The following is an 8,970-nucleotide window of genomic DNA, read 5'->3' as shown; positions in this document are numbered from 1 at the left end:
CTGCCCTGGGGACACCCTGGACACCCCAGACATGGGGACACCCTGGGCATGAGGACAACCTGGACATGAGGACACCCCGGTGACAGGGACACCAGTGACACTGCCCTGGGGACAGGGACACCCTGGGCATGGGGACACCCTGGGCATGAGGACACCCTGATGACAGGGACACCAATGACACTGTCCTGGGGACACCCTGGACATGGGGACACCCCAGTGACAGGGACACCAGTGACACTGCCCTGGGACCACCCTGGGCACGGGGCCACCCCGTTGTCCCCTCCTCGCCACCCCCTGGGGACTGTCCCTGTTGGTGCCACCTCCGGCCAAGCTTTGGGGGTGCAGGAAGGGGGGGGGAGGACATCCTGCCCCTCCCCCCCGCTGCCCACAGGCGTTATCAGAGGGTTGGGGGACACTCTGGGGACACTTTGGGGACACCCCGGGGACGGCAAGGACCATGTACGGCAACGTGGACACGGGGAAGGGCAAAATTTGGGTGCCGGGACCCCCCCCCCGGGGAAGGTAAAGGGCACCCGGGGGTGCTGGGGGGAAAGGGGGGACCCCTGGCAGCCCCCCCTGTCCCCAGAGAAACCCCCCGGGTCACTTCTGGGGGGGGTCACAGGGCTGGGGACACCCCCTGTCCCTGTCCCTGATGCCCAGGGAGGGTCCCAGGGGTGGGTGGCAGCACCAGGGGGGTGTCCCCAGGGTGGGTGGTGGCACCAGGAGGGGTCCCTGCTGATTGAAGGGGGTCCCAGGCTGGGTGGTGGCACCGGGGAGGTGGCCCTGGTGGCCTGGAGGGTCCCCAGGGTGGGTGGTGGCACCAGAGGGGTGTCCCCACGGTGGGTGGTGGCACCAGGGAGGGGTCCCTGGTGACTGATTTGGGGTCCCAGGGGGGGTGGTGGCACCAGGGAGGGGTCCCTGGTGGCCTTGAGGGTCTCCAGGGTGGGTGGTGGCACCAGGGGGTGTCCCCAAGGTGGGTGGTGGCACCGGGGGGGGTCCCTGGTGGCCTTGAGGGTCCCCAGAGGGGTGGTGGGACCAGGAAGGGGTCCCCAGGGTGGATGGTGGCACGAGGGAGGGGCCCCTGGTGACTGTTTTGGGGTCCCCAAGGAGGGTGGTGGCACCAGGGGGGTGTCCCTGGTGACTGTTTTGGGGTCCCCAGGGTGGGTGGTGGCACCAGGGGGGTGTCCCTGGTGACCTGGAGGGTCCCCAGGGTGGGTGGTGGCACCAAAAGGGACCTGTTGGGGGGTCCCCAGGGATGTGGCACCAGGGGATCCCCACCAGGGGGGTCCAGGGGGCTTTCCCCCCCCCCCAGTACCCATCGAGGGGTCTCCAAGGACGTGTCACGGGGTGAACCCCCCCTCGTGCTCCAGGGGGGTCCCCAGGGCTGATGGGGACACTGGGGGGGTGTGGAACCCCCCCAAACCCCCCCAACCCCCCCCTTCCCAGAGCTGGACCCCCCCGAGGAGAACCCCTACGAGCCCCTGGACCCCCCCAGCGCCCCCTCCAGCCAGAAACAGGCACCCCACCCCCCCGGAGCCCCCCCCGGAGCCCCCCGGCACCGCCTGGCACGGGGGGTGGGGGGTTCGGAGCCCCCCCGTCCCTTCTGGGGGGGCTGCGGGGGGAGGGGGCGGCTGTGGCTGCTGCTCCTGGGGGGCTCGGGGCTGCTCAACATCCTCCTCCTCGCCTTGGGGGCCCGCCACGGTGAGTGGGGGGGCTCTGGAGGGGTTTGGGGGGGGCCCGATCCCACCCTGACCTCGTGTCCCCCCCGTGCCCCCTCCCGTGTCCCCCCCAACCTCACCCTTGATCTCGTGTCCCCCCCGTGTCCTCCCCCGTGTCTGCCCCCTGACGGTGTCCCCCCCATGTCCCCTCTACGTCCCCCCACGTCCCCCTGACCTCGTGTCCCCCCCATGTCCCCCTGTGCCCCCCCACGTGCCCCCCCCATCCCACCCCGATTCTGAGACACCCCCCAAATCCCCCCCGACCTCGTGTTCCCCCCAATTCCACCCATGTCCTCCCCATGTCCCCCCAATCCCCCCCCGTCCCCGTGTCCCCCCCTCCCTTTCCCCGGGTGTCCCCCCTGACCCGCGTCCCCCCCCGTGTCCCCTCATGTCCCCCCGTGTCCCTCCTGACTGGTTTCCCCCCCGTGTCCCCCCAATCCCCCCCATGTCCCCCCGTGTCCCTCCTGACCGGTGTCCCCCCGTGTCCCCCCCATGTCCCCCCCGTGTCCCCCCGTGTCCCCCCCGTGTCCCCCCTGACCGGTGTCCCCCCGTGTCCCCCCCATGTCCCCCCCGTGTCCCCCCTGACCGGTGTCCCCCCGTGTCCCCCCCGTGTCCCCCCTGACCGGTGTCCCCCGGTGTCCCCCCCGTGTCCCCCCGTGTCCCCCCTGACCGGTGCTCCCCCGTGTCCCCCCCAGTCTCAGCGCTGACCGCGGCACTGGAGGCTGAGAAGGTGAAGCCGCCGCCACCGCCCGCGGGTTCGTGTCCCCTGTCCCCGCGTGTCCCCAACCCCGGGTCCCCTGGCCCCTCCTGGCCCCCGTCCCCGTGTCCCGTGGCCCCTTCTGGCCCCCCCCCCCCATGTCACCTGTCCCTTCCTGGCCCCCATTCCCGCTTGTCCCCAAGCCCTGTGTCCCCTGTCCCCTCTTCTCCCCTGTCCCCCCCGTGTCCCCAACCCCGCGTGTCCCCTGGCCCCACATTGTCCGGCTCCTCCCCGCTGCACAACGAGCCCCGTTCCCGGTCCGTGGTGGCCACGGGGCATCTCGCGGTGACCACCCCCGTGTCCCCGCGTGTCCCCAAGCCCCGCGTCCCCAACCCTGCGTGTCCCCAAGCCCCGCATCCCCTGTCCCCGCAGCCTCGGGCTCCTCCCCGCTGCACAACGAGCCCCGCTCCCGGTCCGTGGTGGTCACTGAGCAGCTCCCTATGGCCACCCCCGTGTCCCTGCGTGTCCCCAAGCCCCGTGTCCCCAACCCTGCGTGTCCCCAACCCTGCGTGTCCCAAACCCTGCGTGTCCCCAACCCTGCGTGTCCCTAACTCTACGTGTCCCCAACCCTGCGCGTCCCCTGTCCCCGCATTCTGCAGCTCCTCCCCGCTGTACGACCCCCGCGCCCCGTCCGCGGTGGCCACGGGGCATCTCCCTGTGGCCACCCCCGTGTCCCTGCGTGTCCCCAAGCCCCGCGTGTCCCCAACCCCGCGTGTCCCCAACCCCCACGTGTCCCCAACCCTGCGTGTCCCCCTGTCCCCGCAGCCTCGGGCTCCTCCCCGCTGTACAACGACCCCCGCACCCGGTCCGCGGTGGCCACGGGGCACCTCCCGGTGGCCACCTCTGTGTCCCCCCGTGTCCCCAAGACCCGTGTCCCCCTGTCCCCGCAGCCTCGGGCTCCTTCCTGCTGTACAACGAGCACCACTCCCGCTGCGTGGTGGCCGCGGGCCGGCTCCTCACGGCCACCCAGTGCCAGCCCGGGGCCACCTCCCAGCGCTTCCAGTGGCTCCCGGGCGGGCGCCTCTGGAATTCGGGCTCCGGGCTCTGCGTGGCGGCCACATCCCGGCAGAACCTGGCGCTGGTGCGGCTGGCTCCGTGCCGGGAGGATTCCCGGCTGCAGCGCTGGGAATGCCGGCCCGGGGCGCTCCTGGCGCTGGCGGGGCTGGAGCTGCACTTTAATTACGGCAACAACGCCCAGAACGAGGTGATGCTTTACACGGGAACCGGCGAGTGGAGCCGCTGGGTCGTGCACGGCACCAAGGACGACCTGTGCTCCCGCGCCGGTCAGTCCTGAAGGGGCTTGGCCGGGCTCGGACTAACCATGTGCTGGCTGAGGGGGAGCTCTGACCTGGTTCGGGGCGGTTTAACCCGAGCTCAGGGCGTTGAAATGGGTTTAAATGTATATTTAGGGGCATTAAGCCGAGCTCAGGGCGTTGAAATCGGTTTAAATGTGTATTTAGGGGCATTAAGCCGAGCTCAGGGCATTGAAATCGGTTTAAATGTCTATTTAGGGGCATTAAGCCGAGCTCAGGGCGTTGAAATCGGTTTAAATGTGTATTTAGGGGGATTAAACCTAGCTCAGGGCATTGAAATCAGTTTAAATGTATATTTAGGGGCATTAACCCGAGCTCAGGGCATTGAAATCGGTTTAAATGTCTATTTAGGGGCATTAAGCCGAGCTCAAAGTGAAACGAAGCCCGGAAACTGGTTTAAGTGCGTATTTGGAGCGATTTCGGTGGTTTAATCTCAGCCTAAGCCAGCGTAAAACGCTGATGCTGGTGGCAGCCTGGGATGATCCAGAAATAGAAGTGATTTAAGTCTAAATCATCCTCGACGTGTGCTCCTGCTCCAGTCAGTCCTAAGGGGGTTATTCCGAGTTATCTGGGCTCGGACTAACTGTCTGCTGGCTGAAAAGCAGCTCTGACCTGGTTCGGGGGGGTTTAAACCGAGCTCAGGGCGTTGAAATTGGTTTAAATGTGTATTCAGGGGGCTTAAGCCGAGTTTAAAGCATTGAAATTGGTTTAAATGTATATTCAGGGGGATTAAGCCGAGCTCAAAGTGGAGGGGGGGGGCGTTGAAATTGGTTTAAATCTTTATTTCGGGGGATTTAGGCGGTTTAATCTCAGCCTAAATACTGATGATGATTAGGGGTGAGGGGAAGGACTAACCCGGTTTGGGGTGGATTAAGCTGAGCTCAAAGTGGAACGAGGCTTTGAAATTGGTTTAAATCTTTAATTGGGGTGATTTAGTTGGGATTTAACCTAATCCCGACCCAGTCCTGACCCTAAATGTCCAGGATTTAGTCTAATCCTGACCCCCTCTAACCCTAAATATCCAGCATTTAACATAATCCCGACTCAGCCTAAACCCCAATGGGAGCCTAAACCAGTCCTAACCCTAAAAATCCAGGATTGGACCTAATCTTGATCCAGTCCTAACCCCAAATGTCCAGCATTCAACCCAGTCCTGACCCAGTCTAACCCCAGTGGGCCCCCAAACCTGACCTAACCCTAAACATCCAGGATCTAACCCAATCCTTAACCCAGCCTAAACCCCCAAACCCGGTCCTAACCCCAAATACCCGGGATTTAACCCGGTTTAGAGCTTCTCTAAGCCCCAGGCGGGCTCTGAATCCCCTTTCCCCGCCCAGGCTGCCCCCCCTGCTCCAAGGGCTGGGTTTATTTCTGGAATTCCTGCTATTTCTTCTCTAAAACCGAGACCAGCTGGACCGAGGCCCAGGGGTTCTGCTCTGCCCTGGGGGCGGAGCTGCTCGAGGTGGAGGAGCTCCAGGAAAAGGTGAGGGGGGGGAGGGATCCAGGACCCAGCCCTAGTCCTAAATTTATAGGATTTAAGCTCATCCTAAAACCCTCCGGATCCCAATGAATCCCTAAACTGCCCCTAACCCTAAATTTATAGGATTTAAGCTCATCCTAAGACCTTCCTGACCTCAGAGAGGCCCTGACCCTACAGACAGAGGATTTAAGCTCATCCTAAAACCCTCCAGATCCCACTGAGACTCTAACCCATCTTAACCCTACATATATAGGATTTAAACTCATCCTAAAATAATCCAGGCCCCAATGAGACTCTAACTCACCTCTAATCCTTGAATTTACAAGATTTAAGCTCATCCTAAGACCCTCTAGACCACCTGACCCTAAATTTATAGGATTTAAGCTCATCCTAATGCATTTAAGCTCGTCCTAATGGATTTAAGTTCATCCTAACACCTTTCAGACCCCAGTGAGGCTCTAACCCGGCCTAATCCTAAATTTAAAAGATTTAAGCTCATCCTAAAACCCTCCAGACCTCAGTGAGGTTCTAACCCACCCCTAGCCCTAAATTTATAGGGTTTAAGCTCATCCTAATGGATTTAAGCTCATCCTAAGACCCTTCAGACCCCAGTGAGGCTCTAACCCACCCCTAGCCCTAAATGCACAGGATTTAAGCTCATCCTAAAACCATCCAGACCCCAATAAAGCTCTAACCCACCCCCAAACCTACACATATAGGATTTAAGCTCGTCCTAAAACCATCCAGACCCCAACAAAGCTCTAACCCAGCCCTAACCCTAAATGCGCAGGATTTAAGCTCATCCTAAAACCCTCCAGACCCCAACCCTACACACATAGGATTTAAGCTCGTCCTAAAACCATCCAGACCCCAACAAAGCTCTAACCCAACCCTAACCCTAAATGCACGGGATTTAAGCTCATCCCAAGACCCTCCAGACCCCAACCCTACACATGTAGGATTTAAGCTCATCCCAAGACCCTCCAGACCCCACCAAGGCTCCAACTTTACCCCCCAACCCTCCTTTCCCACACCCCTGACCCCAAATAAGCCGCGTTTAACCCCAAACCCTCCTCCGAACTCCCCCCCCCCCCCGACCCCAAACCCCCCCAAAGCCCCGCCCAAACCCCGTTCCAAGGCGGGAATCCCGTCGGGAATCGGGAATGGGGGGGGATGGGGGGGTCCCGGGGTGGGGGAGGGGTAACTCCGCTCTCCCCCCCCCCCCCCCCCAGAAACACGTCCAGGCTTTGCTTCAAAGCCCGGCCTGGCTCGGGATCCGGGATGAGGAGCTGGAGGGAACCTGGAAGCGCCGGGACGGCTCCGTCCTGCCCCGCAACGGCAGGTCAGGGGGGGTTTGGGGGGATTTGGGGGGGTTTGGGGGAAATTTGGGGGTTTAGGGGGGTTTGGGGGAAATTTGGGGGTTTGGGGGATTTGGGGGTATCTGGGGAGTATGGGGAGATTTGGGGCGTTTGGGGGATTTGGGGGAAATTTGGGGGTTTGGGGGATGTGGGGGATGTGGGGGCATTTGGGGGATTTGGGGGCATTTGGGGGATTTGGGGGCATTTGGGGGATTTGGGGAGTATGGGGAAATTTGGGGGATTTGAGGGTTTTGGGGGATTTGGGGGGTTTGGGGGAAATTTGGGGGTCTGGGGGATTTGGGGGCATTTGGGGGATTTGGGGAGTATGGGGAGATTTGGGGGATTTGAGGGTTTTGGGGGATTTGGGGGATTTGGGGATTTTGGAGGGTTTTGAGAGGTTTGGAGGGATTTGAGGGGTTTTGGGGGATTTGAGGGTTTTGGGGGATTTGGGGCGTTTGGGGGGATTTGGGACATTTTGGGGAAATTTGGGCGTTTGGGGAGATTTGAGGGGATTTGGGGGAGTTTGGGGGATTTGGGGGAAATTTTGGGGTTTGGTGAATTTAGGAGATTTGAGGGGATTTGAGGGTTTGAGGGATTTGGAAGGATTTGGGGAATTTGAAGGATTTGAGGCGTTTGGGGCATTTGGGGGATTTGGGGAATTTGATGGGATTTGGGGGTTTGGGGGATTTGGGAGGATTTGGGGGCTTGGAGAGGTTTGGGGCGGTTGGGAGGATTTGGGGGATTTTGAGGGGCTTTTGGGGTGTTTGGGGGATTTGGGGGAAATTTGGGGCGTTTTGGGGCATTTGGGGAGTTTGGGGAGATTTGGGAGGGGTTGGGGAATTTGGGGGATTTAGGGGATTTGGGGAAATTTGGGAGTTCGGGGGATTGGGGGGGATTTTGGGGGGGTTTGAGGGATTTGGGGACCCCCCAAATTGTGCCGCTGCCCCGTTTTTTGGCAGTTGGTGGCACCGGGACGAGCCCAACGGGGGGACTCTGGAGAACTGCGCGGGGCTGGGGCCGGACGGGCAGTGGTTCGATTATCCCTGCGCCGGGAAACTCCGCTGGGTCTGCGAGGGAACGCCCTGATCCCAAAAAACACCCCCCGGGACCTCTCCCCAAAAAAAAAACAACCGGGATTTGGGAGTGGGGGAATAAATGTGGGGTGTGTGCGGTGAGGGGCTGCTCTGGGATCACTGGGAGCGACTGGGAGAGACTGGTCCCATCCCTGCCCGGACACCTGGGTCATTCCCGGACACCTGGATCCATTCCCGGATTCACCTGAATCCATTCCCAGACTCCCCTCCCTGGTCCCATCCCTGCCCGCACACCTTCGTCCATTCCCGGACACCTGGATCCATTCCTGGATTCACCTCCCTGATCCCATCCCTACCCGGACACCTGGATCCATTCCCGGATTTAGCTCCACTGACACATCCCTACCCGGACACCTGGATCCATTCCCGAATTCACCCCCATGGTCCCATCCCTGCCGGGACACCTGGATCCATTCCAGGATTCACCTCCCTGGTCCCATCCCTGCCAGACACATGGATCCATTCCCAGATTTAGCTCCATTGACACATCCCTACCCGGACACCTGGATCCATTCCCGAATTCCCCTCCCTGGTCCCATCCCTGCCTGGAAACCTGGATCCATTCCCGGATTCTCCTCCCTGGTCCCATCCCTGCCAGACACCTGGATCCATTCCTGGATTCACCTCCCTGGTCCCATCCCTGCCCGGACACCTGGATCCATTCCTGGATTCACCTCCCTGGTCCCATCTCTGGATGGGACACCTGGATCCATTCCTGGATTCACCTCCCTCGTCCCATCCCTGCCTGGAAACCTGGATCCATTCCCAGATTTAGCTCCCTGGTCCCATCCCTGCCAGACACCTGGATCCATTCCCTAATTCCCCTCCCTGGTCCCATCCCTGCCCGGACACCTGGATCCATTCCCGGACACCTGAATCCATTCCCAGACTCCCCTCCCTGGTCCCATCCCTGCCCGGACACCTGGATCCATTCCCGGATTCCCCTCCCTGGCCCCATCCCTGCCCGGACACCTGGACCTATTCCCGAATTCAGCTGAATGGACACATTCCTGCCCGGACACCTGGATCCATTCCCGGATTCCTCTCCCTGGCCCCATCCCTGCCCGGACACCTGGATCCATTCCCGGATTGACCTCCCTCGTCCCATCCCTGCCTGGAAACCTGGATCCCTTCCAGCCAAACCTTGACCTCTCCTCCTGCCCGTTCCTGGAAATCCCTCCCCGCGGCCTCGAGCCCGACCCGGGCTCCCAAAATCCCGCAAAATCCAACCCCGCGGCTCATCCTCCTCC

General features: G+C 61.5%; 1 protein-coding gene across 1 annotated transcript; it reads left to right on the top strand.

Moving 5' to 3' along the window:
• The first annotated feature begins 457 nt into the window (after window positions 1-457).
• LOC127464343 (macrophage mannose receptor 1-like) lies at window positions 458-7,730 on the top strand. The gene is made up of 8 exons (XM_051774651.1): window positions 458-522; window positions 1,313-1,347; window positions 1,447-1,701; window positions 2,414-2,473; window positions 3,366-3,758; window positions 5,126-5,271; window positions 6,501-6,610; window positions 7,586-7,730. The coding sequence occupies exons 1-8, from the start codon at window positions 458-460 to the stop codon at window positions 7,710-7,712; spliced, it is 1,191 nt and encodes a 396-aa protein (XP_051630611.1). The 3' UTR covers window positions 7,713-7,730.
• The last annotated feature ends 1,240 nt before the right edge of the window (window positions 7,731-8,970 follow it).

This window comes from Manacus candei, unplaced genomic scaffold (assembly GCF_025592945.1).
Source record: "Manacus candei isolate 608988 ecotype Guabito, Panama unplaced genomic scaffold, ASM2559294v1 h1tg000210l, whole genome shotgun sequence".
Taxonomy (NCBI): domain Eukaryota; kingdom Metazoa; phylum Chordata; class Aves; order Passeriformes; family Pipridae; genus Manacus; species Manacus candei.
The sequence above is the reverse complement of the archived record's forward strand: the minus strand, read 5'-3'. Positions and strand labels throughout refer to the sequence as shown.

Coding starts and splice junctions, on each gene's coding strand:
- LOC127464343 (XM_051774651.1), top strand. CDS start 458: ATGTACGGCAACGTGGACACGGGGAAGGGCAAAATTTGGGTGCCGGGA. Junction 523..1,312: donor GGACCCCCCCCCCGGGGAAG/GTAAAGGGCACC, acceptor CCCCCCCCCCAG/TACCCATCGAGGGGTCTCCA. Junction 2,474..3,365: donor GCCGCCGCCACCGCCCGCGG/GTTCGTGTCCCC, acceptor CTGTCCCCGCAG/CCTCGGGCTCCTTCCTGCTG.